The sequence below is a fragment of the Mirounga angustirostris genome, unplaced genomic scaffold (assembly GCF_029215605.1).
Source record: "Mirounga angustirostris isolate CCGP_5_RB_7025 unplaced genomic scaffold, mMirAng1.0.hap1 SCAF_6, whole genome shotgun sequence".
NCBI classification, from domain to species: domain Eukaryota; kingdom Metazoa; phylum Chordata; class Mammalia; order Carnivora; family Phocidae; genus Mirounga; species Mirounga angustirostris.
The window spans coordinates 62,506,515-62,529,564 of NW_026991714.1; the positions used below are offsets into that span (position 1 = coordinate 62,506,515).

Below are 23,050 nucleotides of genomic sequence, written 5' to 3' on the forward strand. Positions count from 1 at the left end.
TGAAATATGGCACAGATAGACAAATATATAAACGTCATACAGATTGGAATAAGAGTTAACTGCCTTTATTCACAGATAGCAAGCCTGTCTACATAGAAATTCCAAAGAAATTTACAAAAAGAAATTATAAAACTAGTGAGATTCAGAAGGCCATGGGATACAATGGCAGTACACAAAAAATCAATTGTTTTATATGCTAGCAACAAACAACTTGTAATGAAAAACACAACAGAAATATGTAAGAAAAACTGAAAAAACATATGCAAGACCTATATACTGAAAACTATAAAAAGTTTCAATAAAACTAGAGAAGACATAAGTAAACAGACTGAGTGCATGGGTCAGAACACTAATATTATTGACATGTCCGTTCTCCCCAAACTAATCTATAGACTCAAAGCAATCCCATCACAGTCCCAGCAGGCTTTTCTGTAAAGACTAAGAAACTGATACTAAACTTACATGGAAATGCATAGGATCTAGAAGGGTCACAACAATTCCGAGAAACAACAGTGTACTTCCTGATTATAAGATATACTTTAAAGCTATAATAATCAAGTCAGTATGGTATCGGTGTAAGGAAAGACACATCAATTGATGGAATGTAACAGGGAGTCCAGAAACAAATATATGGCATCAATTTTTGACAAAAGTGTCAAAGTCATTCAGAATATAGCCTTTCCAACAAAAGATGCTGGAGTAACTGGATATTCATATGGAAAAAAGATGAACCTCAATCCTTACCTTACTGTATACATAAAAATCAAATTAAAATAGGCCACAGAACTAAATGTTGTAGGTACAACTATAAAAGTTCCTAGAAGAAAATATTTGTGACTTAGGGTAGACAAGTAGTAGACCAAAAAAATAAAAGCCAGAAACGACAACAATTGATAAATTGGGCCTTTAAAATTAAAAGCTACTATTGTCAAAATATATATATTTGGTGTCATTTGATAATTCCAATATTGATGTTATGAGAATTCTGGTTATTCCACATTCTCACCAACACTTGGTGGGGTCAGTCTTTTTAATTTAGTTATTCTAGTCAGCATATAGAAGTGTAATATTGCTGTTTAAGTTCCATTTGTCTGATGATTAATGATACTAAATATCTTTTCACACACTTCTTGGCTGTTCAAATACATTTTTTGTGACCTCTCCCAATATTTTGCCTATTTATTAATTGGGTTGTTTTCTTCTTGTATTATAAGACTTATAAGTAGTTTGCAAAATATATCACAAATAATTTCTCCCCTACTGTATCTTGTCTTTTCATCATCTCCCTGATATATTTTGACAATAGTAGCTTTTGAAAATAAACTGCTATATTTTGAAAAAGTTATGCTCTTTTTTTTAACTGAAGAACTGACATACACCATCCTACTAGTTTCAGGAGTACATCATAGTGATAGTGACTTGATATTTTTATATATAATGAAATGATCCTCATTATATATTACTTTTACAACAGTAAAAGTAATATATATATATGTGTGTATATATATATATATATCACATCTTCTTTATCCATTTATCTAACAGTAGACATGTAGGTTGCTTTCAAATATCCTAAATATTATAAACAATGCTGCATTGAACAGAGAGATGTATATATCTTGAGTGTTTTCAATTTTTTTTATTATGTTATGTTAATCACCATATATTACATCATTAGTTTTTGATGTACTGTTCCATGATTCACTGTTTGCATATAACACCCAGTGCTCCATTCAGTACGAGCCCTCTTCAATACCCATCATGAGGCTAACCCATCCCCCAACCCCCGCCCCTCTAGAAACCTATTTGTTTTTCAGAGTCCATAGTCTCTCATGGTTCGTCTCCCCCTCTGATGCCCCCCCTTCATTTTTCCCTTCCTCCTATCTTTTTTTTTTAACATATAATTTATTATTTCTTTCAGAGGTAGAGGTCTGTGATTCAACAGTCTTAGACAATTCACAGCGCTCACCATAGCACATACACTCCCCAATGTCTATCACCAAGCCACCCCATCCCTCCCACCCCCCACCACACCAGCAACCCTCAGTTTGTTTCCTGAGATTAAGAATTCCTCATATCAGTGAGGTCATATGATACATGTCTTTCTCTGATTGACTTATTTTGCTCAGCATAATACCCTCCAGTTCCATCCACGTCATTGCAAATGGCAAGATTTCATTCCTTTTGATGGCTGCATAATATTCCATTGTATATACATATACACACACATATATATATAATACACACATCATCTTTATCCATTCATTGGTCATAGACATCTTGGCTCTTTCCATAGTTTGGCTACTGTGGACATTGCTGCTATGAACACCAGAGTGCATGTACCCCTTCGGATCACTACATTTGTATCTTTGGGGTAAATACCCAGTAGTGCAATTGCTGGGTCATAGGGTAGCTCTATTTTCAACTTTTTGAGGAACCTCCATATTGATTTCCAGAGCGGCTGCACCAGCTTGCATTCCCACCAACAGTGTAGGAGGGTTCCCCTTTCTCCACATCCCCACCAACATCTGTCATTTCTTGACTTGCTAATTTTAGCCATTTTGACTGGGGTGAGGTGGTATCTCATTGAGATTTTGATTTAGAATTCCCTGATGCTGAGCAATGTTGAGCACTTTGTCATGTATCTGTTGGCCACTTGGATGTCTTCTTTGGAAAAATGTCTGTTCATGTCTTCTGCCCATTTCTTGATTGGATTATTTGTTCTTTGGGTGTTCAGTTTGATACGTTCTTTATAGATTTTGGATACTAGCCCTTTATCGGATATGTCATTTGCAAATATCTTCTCCCATTCTGTCGGTTGTCTTTTGGTTTTGTTGACTGTTTCTTTTGCTGTGCAAAAGGTTTTCATCTTGATGAAGTCCCAATAGTTCATTTTTGTCCTTGCTTCCATTCCCTTTGGCAATGTTTCTAGGAAGAAGCTGCGGCTGAGGTCGAAGAGGTTGCTGCCTGTGTTCTCCTTTAGGATTTTGATGGATTCCTGTCTGACATTTAGGTCTTTCAACCATTTTGAGTCTATTTTTGCATGTGGTGTAAGGGAATGGTCCAATTTCATTCTTCTGCATGTGGCTATCCAATTTTCCCAACACCATTTGTTGAAGAGGCTGTCTTTTTTCCTTGGACGTTCTTTCTTGCTTTGTCTAAGATTAGTTGACCATAGAGTTGAGGATCCATTTCTGGGCTCTCTATTCTGTTCCATTGATCTATATGTCTGTTTTTGTGCCAGTACCATACTGTCTTGATGATTACAACTTTGTAATACAGCTTGAAGTCTGGAATTCTGATGTCACCAGCTTTGTTTTTCTTTCTCAACATTCCTCTGGCTATTCGGGGTCTTTTCTGGTTCCACACAAATTTTAGGATTATTTGTTCCATTTCTTTGAAAAAAGTAGATGGAATTTTGATGGGGAATGCATTGAATGTGTAGATTGCTCTAGGTAGCATTGACATCTTCACAGTATTTGTTCCTCCAATCCATGAGCATGGAACGTTTTTCCATTTCTTTGTGTCTTCCTCAATTTCTTTCATGAGTATTTTCTAGTTTTCTGAGTACAGATCCTTTGCCACTTTGGTTAGATTTATTCCTAGGTATCTTATGGTTTTGGGTGCAATTGTAAATGGGATCGACTCCTTAATTTCTTTCTTCTGTCTTGTTGGTGGTGGATAGGAATGCCATGGATTTCTGTGAATTGATTTTATATCCTGCCACTTTACTGAATTCCTGTATGAGTTCTAGCAGTTTTGGGGTGGAGTCTTTTGGGTTTTCCACATAAAGTATCATATCATCTGCAAAGAGTGAGAGTTTCACTTCTTCTTTGCCAATTTGGATGCCTTTTCTTTCTTTTTGTGATTGCTGTGACTTCCAATACTATGTTGAATAGTAGTGGTGATAGTGGACATCCCTGCCGCGTTCCTGACCTTAGGGGGAAAGCTCTCAGTTTTCCCCCATTGAGCATGATATTTGCTGTGGATTTTCCATAGATGGCTTTTATGATATTGAGATATGTACCCTCTATCTATACTCTGAAGAGTTTTGATCAAGAAAGGATGCTGTACTTTGTCAAATGCTTTTTCTGCATCTATTGAGAGGATCATATGGTTCTTGTTCTTTCTTTTATTAATGTATTGTATCACACTGATTGATTTGCAGATGTTGAACCAACCTTGCAGCCCAGGGATAAATCCCACTTGGTTGTGGTGAATTATCCTTTTAATGTACTGTTGGATCCAATTGGCTAGTATGTTGGTGAGAATTTTTGCATTCATGTTCATCAAGGATATTGGTCTGTAATTCTCTTTTTTGATGGGGTCTTTGTCTGGTTTGGGGATCAGGGTAATGCTGGCCTCATAAAACGAGTTTGGAAGTTTTCCTTCCATTTCTATTTTTTGGAGGTTTCAGAAGAATAGTTATTAATTCTTCTTTAAATGTTTGATAGAATTCCCCTGGGAAGCCAGGTTGCTGGCTCTTGTTTGTTAGGAGATTTTTGATTAATGCTTCAATATCCTTAGTGGTTATAGGTCTGCTCAGGTTTTCTATTTCTTCCTGGTTCAGTTTTGGTAGTTGATACATCTCTAGGAATGCATCCATTTCTTCCAGATTATCTAATTTGCTGGCATAGAGTTGCTCATAATATGTTCTTAGAATTGTTTGTATTTCTTCGATGTTGGTCGTGATCTCTCCTCTTTCATTCATGATTTTGTTGATTTGGGTCATTTCTCTTTTCTTTTTGATAAGTCTGGCCAGGGGTTTATCAATTTTGTTAATTCTCTCAAAGAACCAGCTCCTAGTTTCGTTGATCTGTTCTACTGTTCTTTTGGTTTCTATTTCATTGATTTTTGCTTGGATCTTTATTATTTCTCTTCTCCTGCTGGGTTTAGGCTTTATTTGTTGTTTTTTCTCCAGCTCCTTTAGGTGTAAGGGTTAGGTTGTGTATTTGAGACCTTTCTTGTTTCTTGAGAAAGCCTTGTATTGCTATATACTTTCCTCTTAGGACTGCCTTTGCTGTATCCCAAAGATTTTGAACAGTTGTGTTTTCATTTTCATTGGTTTCCATGAATTTTTTAAATTCTTCTTTAATGTCCTGGTTGACCCATTCATTCTGTAGTAGGATGCTCTTTAGCCTCCATGTATTTGAATTCTTTCCGACTTTCCTCTTGTGATTGAGTTCTAGTTTCAAAGCACTGTGGTCTGAAAATAAGCAGGGAATAATCCCAATCTTTTGGAACCAGTGGAGACCTGATTTGTGACCTAGGATGTGATCTATTCTGGAGAATGTTCCATGGGCACTAGAGAAGAATGTGTATTCTGTTGCTTTGGGATGGAATGTTCTGAATATATCTGTGAAGTCCATTTAGTCCAGTGTGTCATTTAAAGTCTTTGTTTCCTTATTGATCTTTTGCTTAGATGATCTGTCCATGTCAGTGGGGGGGGGTGTTAAAGTCCCCCACTATTATTGTATTGTTGTCAATGTGTTTCTTTGCTTTTGTTATTAACTGGCTTATATAATTGGCTGCTCCCATGTTAGGGGCATAGATATTTACAATTGTTAGATCTTGTTGGATAGACCCTTTAAGTAGGATATAGTGTCCTTCCTCATGTCTTATTATAGTTTTTGGTTTAAAATCTAATTTGTCTGATATAAGGATTGCCACCCCCAGCTTTCTTGGTGTCCATTAGCATGGTAAATGGTTTTCCACCCCCTCACTTTCAATCTGGAGGTGTCTTTAGGTCTAAAATGAGTCTCTTGCAGACAGCATATGGATGGGTCTTGTTTTTTTTATACAATCTGATACCCTGTGTCTTTTGATTGGGGCATTTAGGCCATTTACATTCAGGGTAACTATTGAAAGATATGATTTTAGTGCCATTGTATTGCCTGTAAGGTGACTGTTACTGTATATTGTCTGTGTTCCTTTCTGGTCTATGTTACTTTTAGGCTCTCTCTTTGCTTAGAGGACCCCTTTCAATATTTCTTGTAGGGCTGGTTTTGTGTTTGCAAATTCCTTTAGTTTTATTTATCCTGGAAGCTTTTTATCTCTCCTTCTATTTTCAATGACAGCCTAGCTGGATACAGTATGCTTGGAGGCATGTTTTTCTCCTTTAGTGCTCTGAATATATCATGCCAGTCCTTTCTGGCCTGCCAGGTCTCTGTGGATAGGTCTGTTGCCAATCTAATGTTTCTACCATTGTAGGTTACAGATCTCTTGTCCTGAGCTGCTTTCAGGATTTTCTCTTTGTCTCTGAGACTCGTAAGTTTTACTATTAGATGTCAGGGTGTTGACCTATCTTTATTGATTTTTGAGGGGGGGTTCTCTGTGCCTCCTGGATTTTGATGCCTGTTTCCTTCCTCAAATTAGGGAAGTTCTCTGCTATAATTTCCTCCAATATACCTTCTGCCCCTCTCTCTCTTTCTTCTTCTTCAGGGATCCCAATTATTCTAATATTGTTTTGTCTTATGGTATCACTTATCTCACGAATTCCGCCCTCATGATCCAGTAGTTGTGTATCTCTCTTTTTCTCAGCGTCTTTATTTTCCATCATTTGGTCTTCTATATCACTAATTCTCTCTTCCGCCTCGTTTATCCTAGCAGTTAGAGCCTCTACTTTTGATTGCACCTTAAGTTTTTTTGATTTTGACTTGGTTAGATTTTAGTTCTTTTATTTCTCCAGAAAAGGTTCCTCTAATATCTTCCATGCTTTTTGGAAGCCCAGCTAGTATCTTTAAAATCGTCATTCTGAACTCTAGTTCCAACATCTTACTAATGTCTGTATTGATTAGGTCCCTGGCAGTCAGTACTGCCTCTTGTTCTTTTTTTTGCAGTGATTTTTTCTGTCTTGTCATTTTGTCCAGAGGAGAACAGATAAATGAGAGAACAAAATGCTAACAGGGTAACAACAATCCCAGAAAAATATACACTAAACAAATCAGAAGAGACCTGAAACCAGGGGAAAAGAAAGGGAAAGAAAGAAAAAAGGAAAAAAAAAAAAGATAAAAAATAAAAAAAGAATATGATCAAATATGATCAGGCTGGTGCATAGATCAGTGCCACACACTAGATTTTGGGCATATTTTGGTCTGTAGAAGAAAGTGCCTCCCAAAATTCTAAAAAAAGAAAAACATGTACAAAAATAAAGGTAAATATGATGAAGGGATGGAATATGACTGTACAGATGAAATTATAAAAAATTTTATAAAAAGAATTGATAAGAAGTTGGTTGAAAAAAGAAAGAAGAGGAATTAAAAAAAAGGAGAGAATGTAATCAGGCAGGAGACTAGAACAAAGCCATACACTAGAGATTTATGATATACTATGGTCTGTTAGAAGAAACTGTATCCCAAAATTTTAAAGAGAGAACAACTTATAATATATATATAAATATATATATATATTTATATATATATATACCATAAATAAAGTTAACTACTATGAAGAGATAGAATATGACTCTAAAGATGAAAAATAAAAGAGATTTTTTAAAAAAGGGATTGATAAGATGTTGGTTGTAAAAGGGAAAAAGAAAAATTCAAAAAAAGAGAAAAATTTAAAAAAGAAAATTAAAAAAATTAACTTTGAAAGACTAAAGAATCATGGGGGGAAAAGCCACGAATTCTATGTGCAGTATTCCCCTAGCACTGAAGTTCTGCCGTTCTCATTGATCGGTAAACTTGGTCTTGGCTGGATGCTCCTGCTGATCTTTTGGGGGAGGGGCCTGTTGCCGAGGTTCCCAGATGTCTTTGCCCGAGACACAATTGCCCCGCCCTTGCTGGGGGCCAGGCTGAGTAATCTGCTCAGGTTTGCTCTCGGGAGGTTTTGTTCCCTGCAAGCTTTCCACACAGCTTTTGAGGATGAGAGTGAAAATGGTGGCCTCCAATCTCCACCCCGGAGTACCTGAGAACTCAGGGCCCACTCCTCAATGAGCTCCCAGAGAAAAGCAGTCAATCACTCCCGTCTCCCTGTCTCCAACTGCACTCCATGTTCACCCGGCCTGTGACCGAGCATTTCTATTTCTGGCACCCGACCCCGTGTTGAGTCTCCAAACCCATCCGATCCCTGCGGTGCGCTCCTGCGCCGCTCCTCCTGGGAGGAAGGGGAGTCTCCCTGGATCTGCTGCTTGTTGGGTCCCTGCTGGAAGAGCAGTGGCCCAACTGTGCTGCAGATCATGGTTTATGGCAACCCCGAGCTGAGAGCCCGCTCCTCAGCTCCGTCTCTGCAGCCAGCTTCCCTGCTCTGATACCTGGGAGCTCTGCCACACTCAGGCACCCCCGGTCTTTCTGTGACCCTGAGGGCCCCGAGACCGCACTGTCCCAGCGAGGGTTCCACCCCCTGCTTAGCCACTGGAGCGACATTCCTCAGCGGAGCAAACTTCTAAAAGTTCCGATTTTGTGTTCCGCTCTCTATCACTTGCCGGTAGCAGCTGATGGAGGCTCCCTCCCCCGCTGTCTATCTTCCCGAATATTGCCTTGGATTCACTTCTCCACACGTCCTACCTTCCAGAAAGTGGTCGCTTTTCTGTTCACAGAGTCGTTGCTATTTTCTTCAATCTGTTGTTGAGTTCATAGGTGTTCAGAATGGTTTGATCCCTATATAGCTGAATTTCTGGGACCAGACGAAATTTAGGTCTCCTACTCCTCCACCATCTTGCTTCTCCTAGTTTTTTCATTTTCTTTGAGTAAATATCCAGAAGTGGAATTTGCTGGATCATATGAGAGTTCTATTTTTAATTTTTTGAGAAACTTCCATGCTGTTCTCCATGGTGGCTGCACCAGTTTGAATTCCCACCAACAGTGCACAAGGGTTCCCTTCTCTTGACATCATCATCAACACTTGTGATTTTTTGTTTTTGTTAACAGCCAATCCAATGGGTGTGAGGTGATACCCCATCATCATTGTGAGTTGCATTTTCTGATGATGAGTGATGTTGAACATCTTTTCATGTGTCTGATGGCTATTTGTATGTCTTCTTTGGAAAAATGTTTATTCAAGTCCTTTGCCCATCTTTAACAGAGTTTTTTAATACTAAATTGCATAGGTTTTTGATATATTTTGGATATTAACCCCTGATCAGATGTATTATTTACAAGTATCTTCTTCCATTCAATAGGTTGCTTTTTCATTTTGTTGATGGTTTCCTTCACTGTGCAAGTTTAGTCTTTAATGCAACAAACTTTTCAAAAAACAAAAAAATCTGGACATAAAAAATTTCCTAAGAATTATCACTGCAATCTAAGATTTTAATCTCAATTTTTTTCCTGCAAATACCACTTTTAAAACTTTCAGTCATTCCTTTGTAACAGTAAAAAAAAAAAAAAGATTAACCAGAGAGTAACAAAATATGCTCATTTTCAATGATGACATTCGTTATCATAATATCCACTGAGCTTGAAACCTGAATATCCTGAAGACAACTAATTACTTAAGCAACAAGACATGTCAGTCTGCACTATGTGCAGATCAACTCATCCCTTGGATTTGCAAAAACACTTAATATTAAAAGAATGGCTCTGGCTCACCCACAGAGAAATGAATCAATGGCAGTGTCTTAGTCTGTGTAGGCTGCTATAACAAAACACCCAAGATTGGGGGTGGCTTATAAACAATAGAACTTTACTTCGTATAGTTCTGGGAAGTCCAAGATCAAGGCACTGGCAGACTGGGTGTCAGGTGAGAACTTCCTCCTCAGTTCACCAATGGCTGTCTTTTTGCTGTATCCCCATGTGGTGGAAGGATGAGTAAACTCTTTGGGGTCTCTTTTATAAGGGGACTCATCCCTCCCACAAGGGCTCCACCCTCATGACTAATCACCTCCCAAAGACCTCCCTTCCTAGTACCATCACACTGGGGATTAGGTTTCAACACACGAGTTTTGTGGTGAGGGGAGCACAAATACTCAATCCATAGCAAATATTATACTACACAATTGGAATAGTATTAAATACATTATGAAATAAATACCCAAATACTTAATTTTATAGGATCAAATGGAAGCATTCTTACATTTAACAGGCAATTCTTCATATAATTACCTCTCAGATAATGTCTATCGTTTTCACAAGCTAAGTTCATAGTTTGCATATATTTCACACAGAAAAATTAATGCAATCTATGTTGGCATTTAGTTTTTAAGGTTCTTCCAAAAACAATTATGATACAGACATAAGTATAAAAATGCCATATTTTAATAATATAGTTCAATATATTATTTTTTTTAAGATTTTATTTATTCATTTGTCAGAGAAAGAGAGACAGAAAGCATGAGGAGGGGGAGGGGCAGTGGGAAGCAGACTCCCTGCTAAACAGGGAGCCTGATGCAGGACTCGATTCCCAGGACCCCAAGATCATGACCTGAGCCGAAGGCAGATGCTTAACTGACTGAGCCACCCAGGCATTCCCAATATATATTTCTTGAAATACAAATTAAACCTTTAGGATACCACAGAAGAACTGACAAGGATCTAAGGTCAGAGTTGCTAGACACTGAAACTGTGTTAGCTACAAATTATCAGCTAAATGCCTCAAGCCCTATTCGTCTACTTCCTGGCCTCTTCCTACAAGTCTGAAAATGCAAAAAGAATTCTAGACCACCAGTTTGAATGAGTAGCCTGTAAACTGGCAATTTTTTAAAAAGTGATGCAAAAACAAAACAAAACAAAACAAAAAAAGTGATGCAATACAAGCTAAGAAAATTTTCTGGCATTAGAAGTGGCCTACTGAAAATACTTAATAATATGAAAAGACAAAAAATAGCTTCCTTTAAAAAATCATTTTAAATTCCCAATCCATTATTATAATCAAAATAATTTATATTAAAATATTTTATTAAAACTATATTATCAAGATTAAAGAAGAGACTGCTCAGGTCTACCACATTAAATATTAACTGATTCTTCATTTGGAAAATAAAGTATACTTTTAAAAAGGTAAAAGTTCTCAAGGTAATTGCTTTAAAATAGTTACATTTATTAGGATATACGTGAAATACCTGGGTTATTTGTGAAATATAGCCAATATCAATATAATAAAAATAATAAATATTACCATTTGGGGGCATTAAGAGCGGTACATTCTAACTACAATCATAAAAGCTACATGTTATCTCCATGTTACAGATGATTAAATATAATAAATGATTAAATATAAGTGATTATTCCCATTACTATCACAATAGGCCTATTTTTTAAAAAGATTTATTGGGAGAGAGAGCGAGTGCGGGGGGTGGTTGGAGTAGGGGTTGGAAGGGCAGAGGAAGCGAATCCTAAACAGACTCCCCTCTGCGTGCAGAGCCCCACATGGGGCTCCACTCCACGACCCTGAGATCATGACCTGAGCTTAAACTGAAAGTCGGACACTTAACTGACTGAGCCACCCAGGCGCCCCACAATAGGCACTATTTTTGAGTACTGCTACTTGTTGGGCATTGTACCCCAAGTGATTTACATGAATTATCCTCAAAACACCCTTATAAAATAGATGGAATTATCATCTGCATCATAGAAATGAGCAAACTAAGGCTTAGAGATGTTATAAAATTTGCCTAGCATCACATAGTTATTAAGTGGTAAAGATTCAAACTTAGGTTGTCTATCTCTAAGACATATCATCTATTTATTACACTAAAACTACAGTTTCTATTAATTTGAGACAATAAATGTATAAATTATTCCATTAAGAAGCAGCTTTTTAAGTCTCCTTCATAATAGCATAATATGAACTGCATAAGAGAAAGGACTTATTAGAGAACACAGCTTCTCAAAGTGTAGAACAAGAATATGAACGCAACACATCTTTGTTGAAAGATCAGTGCACCTAGAGCTGGGAGCTTCATACAGTCTCATTTTCAAGAAGCTGCTCTCACCACAGCCTCTGTGCATGCAGCTCCTTCCCCAGAACCCGCTTCCCCATACTTTTTGCTACCAAGTCTCAATCTAAATGCTACTTCCTCAAACAGGTAACTCAATTTAGAGTAAGTACGTTCTCCATTATTCTCTCTCATACCATAGCATTCTGTTAATTGTTATTATAATATTTATTGGGTTTATTTTCTAATATGACTGTTTTATTCACCCCAGTGCACCCTAAGACCAGAACACAATAAGCACTCAATAAACATTTCCAAATGATAAACCTTATTTGGAAAATATACATCTTAAAATAGTCCATTGGCCAAAAAAGATAGGACATGAGAAATTAGTAAACTTGGGAAAAGAATAGATATAAAAAAATGTGAAAACATATATAATATTAAAAATATGCTATAAATATTCATATGTAAATACAACATAAAATTGGTTTCTACAGGTTAGTTTATATATTAAATACTTATATTAGAAAAAAAAAGGTTTAAATAAATGTTTTAAGTTTCCACATTATGAAACAGGGTAAGAAAAGCAAATTAAACCCAAAGTAGCCAGAAGGAAGGAAATAATAAAGATAAGAGCAAAAATCACTGAAATAGACAACCCCAAAATAATAGAAGAAAATCAGTAGAACCTAAAGCTGAAAATATCCATAAAAATTATTAACCTTTAGGAAGAATGATCAGAAATAAAAAGAGAGAAGACACAAATTGCAATATTAAAAGAGAGACGTTAACCACTGCTCCCTACAGACACTAATGCAATAACAAGAGAACGTTATTAACAATATTAAGCAAATACACTTAAAAATTTAGATGAAATGAACAAATTCTTAGAAACACACAAACTACCAAAATTTACTAAAAAAAAATGCATGAAAAAAAATATATATGTTTTTATTAACAATGAATTGAAAAACTATATATAAATATATATAGTTTTTCAATTCATTGTTAAAAACCTTCCTACAAAGAAAACTCTTGGTCCAAAAGTTTCACTGATGAAATCTACCAGAAAACAGAATAGGAAGCAATGCTTCCCAACTCATTTCAAAAGGTCAACATTATCTTGAATCCAAACTCAAGAGACATTACTTGAGGTTGGGAAGAGGAGGGACCTAAAGAATATTACGAAGGAACAAATATTTAAAATTCTTAACAAAATTTTAGCAAACTGGATCCAACAACACATCAAGAGGATACTATCTCATAACCAAGTTGGGTTTATCTAAGAAAGGCAAAATTGGTTTAACATTAAAAAATCAAATAACAAAATTCAAGGTATTAGCAGAATAAAGAAGAAACAAAAATGCATGAGATTAGAAAGAAGTAAAACTGTGTCTATTCTCACATGAAATGATCATCTACACAGAGAATCTCAACATACTTACAAAAAATTTTTTTAGCAAGAATGTAAGATTCAAGGGTAATAAGTATCAATTGCATTTCTATATATTATCAACCAACAATTCAAATTTGGAAGACCAAGCACTTACAATAACATCAAAACCAAAATAGTTCAGGATAAATTTAACAAAAAATGTTCAAGACCTGTACACTAAAAACTATATAATATTGTTGAAAAATTTAAAGAAAATCTAAATAATCAGAAAGCTATACCATGTTCATGGATCAGAATGCAATATTGTTAATATGTCAACTCTCTAAATTGATCAACAGATTTAATATAAGCCCAGTTAAAGTGCAGGAGACCTTTATGTAGAAATCAACAAGCTTATTCTATAATTTATATGGAAATGTTAAGGAAATAAAGTTGTCAAAGCAATATTTTTAAAAGAAAAGCAAAAGTAGAAGACCCAAACTGCCCAATTTTAACACTTACAGTGTGGCAGGCATAAGAATGAATGGATAGAGATTAATGCAACAAAAGAGAGGGTCCAGATATCAACCCCATGTAAATGGTCAATTCATTTTTGACAAAGGTGTCAGGGTAATTTAATGGGAAACAGATTATATTCTCAAAAAATATGCTGGAACAATTAGATATCCAAATGCAAAAAAAAAAAAAAGAGAATGCTGACTGTTATATATCACCATATACAAAAAATAATTTGCAATGGATCATAGACCTAAATGTAAGTGCTAAAACTATTCACCCCTTTAGAAGAAAACATGGGAGAAAAAATCTTAAACTTGGGTGAGGAAAAGATGTTTTAAATTAAATACCAAATGCAAAAACCACACACACACAAAACCTGATGAAATGTACTTCATCTACTTTAAAATAGTTGTCCTTCAAAAGACACTTTTAAGAAAGCCTATCAAAAGAAGATATCCAAATGGCAAATCAACACAGGAAGATGCTCAATATCATTAGTTGTTCAGGAAGTTCAAATTAAAACTACAAAATACCATTACACACTCACCAAAATGGGTAAAATTTAAAGATTAACCATGCCAAGTGTGGTGATGATGTTAAATAACATCCTAGAAATGTAAAATTCTATTTGGCAGTTTCTTATGAAGTTGAATATACCAAATGACACAGAAATTACATTCCTAGATATCTAGCCAAGATAACTGAAAATGTATGTCCATACAAAGTTTTGTGCTGGAATATTCACAAGTTTTTTTCATAATAGCCCAAAATGCAAAGAACCCAAATGCCTATCTACTAGTGATTGTGTAAGCCTATTATGATGCTACCATGTAATGGGAGTAAATCCATAAAAAGAAACAAGCTACTGATATATGCAACAGTTCTGAAGAGTTTTTAAAGTAATAAGCAAAGTGAAAGATGCAGAACACAAATGACTAGATACTGTGTTTGGAGATTATACTTGGAGCGATTATACTTTTTAATATTTAGGTATCGTGTTGCGATGCCTTGTGTTTTTTCTTCAAGGTCTCCAATTGTACATATATTGTGTCTTTGGTTTTCCACTCTTTCCATATGCTCACTCTGAGTAATCCAACCTTTGTGTGAGAAGTTTAATTACCCTAAAAATGTGGTGCTGTGCCATAACCACAGAGAGGAGAAGAATCGTGGAAATAGGCAAAGCCTGGCCAGCTCCTACGGTTCCAGTCACCTCATCTGAGATTCTAGGTATGAAAGTAAGCCTCTTAGATATTGAGGCTAGTCAAGGCTTTGAATTATTACCTTAGATGCAGTGATATATTGGCTTAATGATTTATCTTAGAAAACTAGCCTTGAAATATTATAAAAGTATACTAAAATACAGTATATACTAAAGTATATATTAAAATCTTCCCAAATTTATTTTGCCTTCAACTTTATGTGCTAAAGTGAATATTATAATGCATCTTTCTTGGCTTGGGAATTTTTGAAAAAGCTTTGGATGAAAGCAATAGAATTCTGATATAACCTACATAATATATTAATAACTACAACAATTAGCAAAGAAATTAACTTGTCAGACTCCTGAACAATAAAGATATTTATATACATATAAATCTAGTAAAATTTTCAAAATCATCACTATGAATATAAAATGATACTTTTAATTTAAAAATCACCCAAATCACACCTCCATAAATTAGTAAGTAGAACGAGAAAGCTGACTCTCTGGACTTCTGCCTCATGTGAATTTAAAATGAGATGATTCTGGTTCACTGAAGACAAAAATGCCAGCCAAATAATGAAAATCTGAAATAAGTATGAGAGGATCTCAAGACTGGCATGAAACTCAAAGTCATATGCAAAAAATAAAGTGAATTTTATCAAGGTAATTAATATAGTGTACAATGAGCTAAGTACAGACAAGAATAGTGAATAAGTGAGTGTTAGTTCACCCATATCCACATAAATAGAGGAATGTGAAGAATTTATCAGATGAATAAACATTTCTACACAGTGACTTCCCTTTATCCTCTAATGGGTATCTTAACTTCCGATTTCAGCTTGAAGAGAGGTTTACAGAGGTCCAGAAAGAAATAGAAATAGAAATACGGCTGAATCCTAAGTAGAGGCATACAAGTTTTATTTTTTTATTATTATATTTTAAGAATTTTATTTTTAAGTCATCTCTACCCCCCAATGTGGGGCTCGAACTCACAACCCTAAGATCAAGAGTCGAACACTCCATTAACTGAGCCAGCCAGGCATCCCCTAAGTAGAGGCATTCTAAACAGACTAGCACCATCTTAGTCAGTTTTCACTTTTTCTTTTTGTTCTCAGAATATTTTTCTCCTTCTTATGTAAATTCAGTAATACCTAAGCTACAAAAAGAGGGTTGATTTGGATATGTTAGCAGCAGTGTCACTTGTTACATTACTAGAGTGCTTTTATAATTTGTTCTCCAGATGCTGAATGACTGTTTATCCAAGGCTGCCCTGAATTCACTTTCACAACTTTGAGCTCCAAACCCACCCCTGTACATTCCATTCTATTGCCAAGGTTCATGCTTTGCATCAACCCAAGAAAAAGGAAGAATCCATGCACCTGCTTAGGAACTAGTCTTTGTCAAATCCAATGCACATTTTTCAACTGTTATCTTGCAGGATTTACTGTTCTCTGTTCTACTTAATACACCGTATTTAGCTTCGTAGGCTTCTCTTGCCTGGCTCCTTCTCCCCAGGATGCTCCTTAGGCTTCTCTCATCACCAACACGTCTACTGTTGGTGTCTCCAGGTGCCATTCTTGGTCACTAATGTTCTAACTTTACATACTTCTCTCACCCTCGACCTTTCTTCCCTTCTTTGGTTTTAGCCCTGCTGATGAAGCCTATTTGTATCTCTGACCTAATTCTACTTCCCTGTAAGCCTCACTAGGTACCTCAAATATAAGATTATCACACCAGAACTTATTCCTCATCCTGTGTTTCCTGACTTTTTGAACAGCCTATCCATGCAGTTCCCCCCAAGCAGCAAACAGGAAACTGACTTTTTTTCTTTCCATTTAGTCATTAAATCCTGGAACTACTAGGGGCACCTGGGTGGCTCAGTTGGTTAAGCGGTCTGACTCTTGGTTTCAGCTCAGGTCATGATCTCATGGGTTGTGGGATCAAGCCCCAGGTCAGGCTCCGCACTCAGCACAGAGTCTGCTTGGGATTCTCTCTGTCCCTCTTCCTGTGCCCCTCCCCCTGCACCTGCTCTCTGTTTTTTCTCTCTAAAATAAATAAATAAATCTTTAAAAGTCAATCAATCAATCCTGGAAATTCTGGTACCTAAACATGATTAGAATTTTATTCCTTCTAATATTACCTCAATTAATGACCCTATCAGTTTATGACTAAATTAGTAAAAACCTAAATGCAGTATCCTCTCAAGTAGTTTCCCTGTTTCCAGTTCTGTCTTCAATCCAAGCTTGCTATTGCTACAACATATTCTTTCTGAAACATTTTCTTACAGAAATCCTTCCATGATGCTCCATTGTCTTCAGGATAAAATCTAAATTGGTTGGGAGAGAAAATCTGTCCTAATATGATGCTGACTACTTCCTCAGACTCTTTTGGCTTTTCTCTGCAGGACTTTATGCATCACCCCATACACTGTGTTATATCTGGACAGGTGGGGGAGAACTGGCATATTCCTGTATATTCTACATATTTTATTTCCTCTGTATAGGAATGTTCTCCTTCTCATTCTCAGTGATCGAAGTTATAGTTAAACTAAAGTCTTAGCTTAGCAACCACTTGAGAAAGTGTTTCATTTCCTACCCTGACATTCTCCCCCCTTCTCTTCTCTCTTCTTTCTGGATTGATTCAAGTGCCCATTCTCTGTATCCCACATCTACCAGTGTTTTATAGCAATAATGACACTATAAAGTACATGCATATTCTCTTCTCCATAACCCCAACTACATAGTCATCTTTTAAAAGAAAGTACCATGTTTTCCTTATTTCTGTATCTGCTGAGGTCCAGTCGATAGTAGTTGCTCATTAAATATTTAATAGGCAAGTGGACTATAATGGGATAGGTTCTAAAGTTCAAACATAAATTATGAAGTATAACCAAAATCATTCTTGCAAATTCCTAAGGAAGGTACCACACTGCAGATCCAACATACTGTCTCAATATAGTTAAGCCCAGCAGTTCTTCCTCCAACACTGAAATACTGCAGTTTCTTAAATGAACATCTGTAGTTACAAGGCACTTAATGACAATGATTTATGAAAACTATGTATTTTTACACACCAGAGCTTATATCCCATGAAATTCTATGGATGCCAAGTAGAAACTGACATGGCATAAAAGAACAGCAAATTTATTTCTCATCTTACGGTGACTCTGTGAACACACTTATCAAGAAAAATGGCAGAATCACCATATCCTTCCTTCCTTCCTATCTATCTATCTCTATGCTGTCTCTTTCTGACCCCATTTCTTGAATTCATGTAGTTAACCGCAATTATGATGTGATCCCTATTGTACTGATATGCCTATAAGCAGCCACTGTTGATTTCTTACACCAATATCCTCTCACAATCCACTTCCATCAAGATATATTTAGTGCTTTAAGCAATACAGGCAAACACAGGGATAGTAATAAGCATGGCTGCGAGCATGCTAAATTCCTGTGCTATCTATTAGGCTGAAATAAGTTCATATATTCACAAAAATGTGAAGGTCAGAAAAAGAATGTCTCAACTGCTGTATTTATACTTCATGATAAAACATTCCAGAACACAGGCTAAAAGGATGCTATTGCTAATTAAAAATCAAGACAAGTATGAATTAAGTAAAAATTGGGCTACTTATAATTACTTCAATAGGCTCACTAAAGAAGCTCATCTTGAGGCACAGGTTGGATATAAAGAGATTTGAGGATGCTGCCCTTTGGGTGAGCACTGTTTACCAGAGTTACCTTTCTTTCTTTTAAAAAGATTTTTTATTTATTTGAGAGAGAAAGTGAGTGGGGGAGGAGCAGAGGGAGAAGGACAAGGAGACTCTGCAATGAATGCAGAGCCCAACATAGGGCTCAAACCCACAACGCTAAGATCATGACCTGAGCCAAAATCAAGAGTTGGAAGCTTAACTGACTCAGCCACCCAGGTGCCCCCAGAGCTTCCTTTTCAACAGGCTGGTCTCTTAGATGCCACCCAGAGGTTCCTAGTAGGGTAACACCCCCCGTGCATCTGTGAGTGCTGGTACGGACTGCCTGGGTGAGTTTATAGCTTCCCTTACTTTACCTCTATTTCAACCTATTACCAAACATAAGTACCATGTTTAATATTTTTTCTACAGCAATGGAGTTTTCTACATTTCTAGGAAGCATCCCTGGGCAGAATAAATGTCATGGTGAACCTAAAGCAAAACCAAAATTAAGTAAGTCACGATAAAGATATATTGAACATAGATTTCCTTTGCAGAAATGATAAATTTAAGAATAGAAATAATCACATCAAGTTCCAAGAACTAGGTAACTATTTATATTTACAAAGTACATTCAAAAGTGCATCTAAAATGTATTTAAAAATATGTGATAACTTTAAAGAGAGAAAAATTGGGAAATTATATATACAAAACTTTCATTTTTACTAAAATTGCATAAATATAATCAAAATTTACTTTTATATATATATATACACAGAAATGCTGTAATTACTATCCACGCACATGAAAATTATATACCACATACAGAATCAGTTCACCTGCCGCAATCTATGAAATTATTTAGTCTTTATCTATAACACATTCTCGAAACAGAAATTCTGAAAAAAGAGAGAAATAATGTAGGAGTTTCGGTGCTAAAGAAAACCATCTGGCTAGTCTGAAAATCTGTTTTTGTGTGTAAAATTGTTTCAGCAATCATCAGTTAATTAATCTCAGAAGTACTCTGGGTTTAGAACGACAGTGGGGGTGCAGCCCCCCGCCCCAGAGGCTCCAAAGCTTCCCTCACCACACCACACAGAACCCTCTTCCCTCCCGCGAAGTCCCGTGGTTCTTCATCTGTAGTTCCGAAACAAGCGATAATTATCACTTTACACCTAGCATGGGTATTGTACCTTATCTTCCCCACTTGACTGTAAACTCTTTGAGGGTAAGATCTATGTTTGGTTCAGATTTTATGTCCCACAATACCTATATCAGGGTGCCTTGCACAAAGCCTCAAAAAATACATATTTTATAACTACACTAAAAGATACTCCCTTCTTGAAAAAAGATTTTCAAGTTTTGTCCCCAAAATAAACTATATAGTACATTACTTTCTATTTTTCTTCCTACTTCTCAGCAGTTTCCAGTTTAAAACACCCTGTTGATCCGTGCTCCTGGAGAGAGTTTATTCAGCCATTCACTTAACTTATTTATTCAAACCACCCAAATTGATAGTCTTACCCTCGACACATTCTTTGTAAATTCACTCTATTAGTTCTCCCTGATTCCAAACCAAAGCCACTTTTGATCCCTCTCTCCTTCTACCCATACCCGATTCAGTGGTCATTAAGGTGGACTGGTCCTGTGCAATTCCACAAAGTTCATCATCTTTGTATTTTCTCAGACAACCTCTGACTGCAATGCCTGGGCTATTCTCATCCAACTACTCAGGTTCTTTTTGCCCTGTGCTCACCCCGGTGATTCTGTTCACATGATCCCCTCTGCCTGAAGAATCTTCTCAAGTCAGTCCCCTGCTGAAATCTCAGTAAGCACTGAAGGACTACCCTTAATGCCAAATCACCCAGAAAGCATTTTCTATTTTTTTAACCTTTTTTTCATAAAGAATTTTCTAATAAGAATTTGTGAACACTTAGGTCCTTCACTATACATTCTAATTTATAATACACTTACAAGGTAAATTACAAATGCCCTCATAGAAAGATGATGTCTTAGCACATTCTGGTAAACCCACACTGCCTTGGCATTTAAAATGTGATTACCAAATGAATGGATGAATGTTTGCAATTCCTACAAGTGAGATAATTCTATAGGAGAAGATATTCTATAGAGGATATTTAATCCATTTATTTTGAAAAACAAAACTACTTTAAGGTCTGTGAGATACAATCCTCTATTTAATAATTAAATTTATTTCAGAAAGCCCACAGTGTAAAATATTTCCAGTTAACTATTCTAGTAAATTAAAATTTTCCCTCACATTGATTTTGATCCAAAACAGGGAAGACAAAGGACAGGGGAACAAAGGAATAGGTGAGATGTACCACTATGCTGATTACATTTCTCTTCAAAACTACAAGATCCTTTCAAAATCTCTCACATATAGTCAAGGTTACTCTAACTACTATGTAAAAGAAGAGGGAACTCAGCACGATGTGCCTACAGAGTACGGCTCAAGTAAGTTTAAAATGGGCTAAATAATCTTTTACCAGTTTCACAAACATTTGAAAAGAACTTTGCAAAGCACCATAAATCCTGTATTTCCGGCTTTCAAAATCACATGATTTCCAAAAGCATATTTGTGCTAAGATATTTTACATTTAAAAAATATAGGGAGAAAAAGAATATGATTATGCTTTCCAATATGTAAAAGCAGTCATAAAAAAAACAAGCGACCATTACATTTCATTAGAAATGACTCATCTCCCATCTACCCAAATCCTTGCCAGGAAGTAGACAACTGTTACATTATAACTTATATTTTCAGTAATTATGAGAAAGGATGACAGGACTACCATGCATATTCAAGTGCTGGATTAACTTCTTGACTCACCTCTCCCCCATTTACATATTCCATCACAAAACACAAACGGTCTTTTGTCTGGAAGGAATATTTCAAGGACTTGAAATGAAAAAGAAAAAATGTTACATTATAATCCAGTATTCTTATAACGATACCAAAATAGAATACTTAGAAACAGTAAGCTTGAGGGATGAAATGAATCATTCTTGTCCTAAAGAGTCTACTTACTCCTTAAGAGTGTTGAAGAGTTTTGAAGAACATAAAACAAATTTTGTTTAGATCAGCATTGGCTACTGTTAGTGGAAAGGTTAAAATTAAAATTTTAAGTAAAAATATACTTAGTAATTGTGATGGGCACCTCTCAATCTATCATGCTGTCTATTTGTAACTGTATTAGTTAGTCCCCAAAGTTCCCATCTGCACGACCTTCAACTGAGGAAGTCTCAGGAATACAGCTAGAGCAGTTATGTTCGGGCTTCTAATATAGTTCCAGCACTGCTTTTTGCACACTGGGTGGGTGCATAACATGACTGAATTCAACAGAGTTGGTTCATATAATTGTATAAGTTACAACGGTATCAGAACTTTAGAGCTATCTTATTACACTGGACAATATACACACAGTAACGTAACAAAGTAAGTCTAGGTATCTGATTATTACCTCTGAAAACATTCCTACTTTACATAATCCTAAATCTTTGAAAGGTTCCCCCTTTGGAAAGTCTACCGGTTATTTGTTTTTCCTCTTTCTTTTCTACCTGTTATTTTTAATCTTAATATGCTTAGAACCAGGAACAAATTGTCTCTATTATAAGCAATCTAAGTACAAGACTATAGAAAAAATCAGTTTCTTTCAAAACAAGTAATATGCATGCAAGTCAAGAAAACATATCATGACTCAGCTTACCTTTAATTTAATGTATTCAGTATTCCTGGGTTTCTTAAAGTACTCTATACCTATGGGAGGTCTCAATTTCTATAAAAAATGTTCAGTAAAGATTTTCTGCCTTTCATATCTGGAGACAATGCTGCTTGATCATTTAAATATTTATCAGAAGCCAGTGAACAAAGGAAACACAAACCCCTCACATTTAATACTAAGAATTTCTTGTAAGTCTACCATTTTCTCAGTGGTCTCCGTATATTTGCTCTATGGTTTTTTGTTTCTGAAGGCAGTGAAATTCGTGAAGGAAAAAAAATCTCAAAAAAGGAATGGTTGTATAAGGGGAGGGAAGACAAATGCATGCATATTGTAAACTTAGGCCCTACGTTGCAATAAGGTCAAAGGAATAAGACTTAGTCTTTCCACAAAGAAAATGGCATACCTAAATAAATGTTACTTTTCATGGCTTAGTTGTTTCAATAAAACTCCCTTAAATTTAAAATGTTATGATTATCACATCTGCCCTTGAGTCACTTACTGTTAAAAAGGGGTGTCTGGTGTTCTTTAATACTCTGCTCTCAGTCAGAGTATGCGCCACTTCATCCTACAAAAGAAAAAGGGAAACCTTTAATATATGTACTAAGCAGTGGTAAAATCAAATTTTCATTCTTTCTCTAAGACCAGAAGAGGTTCTGTCTCCAGAGACAGAAAAAGATGTGAAGAGACGAGGACATGT

The 23,050-nt window shown here is 36.0% G+C and overlaps 1 protein-coding gene across 4 annotated transcripts in view; it reads right to left on the bottom strand.

Annotated features, from left to right (window-relative positions):
* Positions 1 to 23,050, bottom strand: part of AKT3 (AKT serine/threonine kinase 3) — a 309,013-nt gene that overhangs the window by 73,334 nt on the left and 212,629 nt on the right. For 3 of the 4 annotated variants that reach the window (XM_064594416.1, XM_045877574.3, XM_064594414.1), the window contains 2 exons: positions 22,853 to 22,918; positions 21,462 to 21,530 (listed from right to left, as the gene is read on the bottom strand). In XM_064594416.1, the coding sequence (XP_064450486.1) occupies positions 21,462 to 21,530; positions 22,853 to 22,918 (135 nt within the window). The remainder of the gene's footprint in view (positions 1 to 21,461; positions 21,531 to 22,852; positions 22,919 to 23,050) is intronic. The other variant, XM_064594415.1, reaches the window with a different exon arrangement.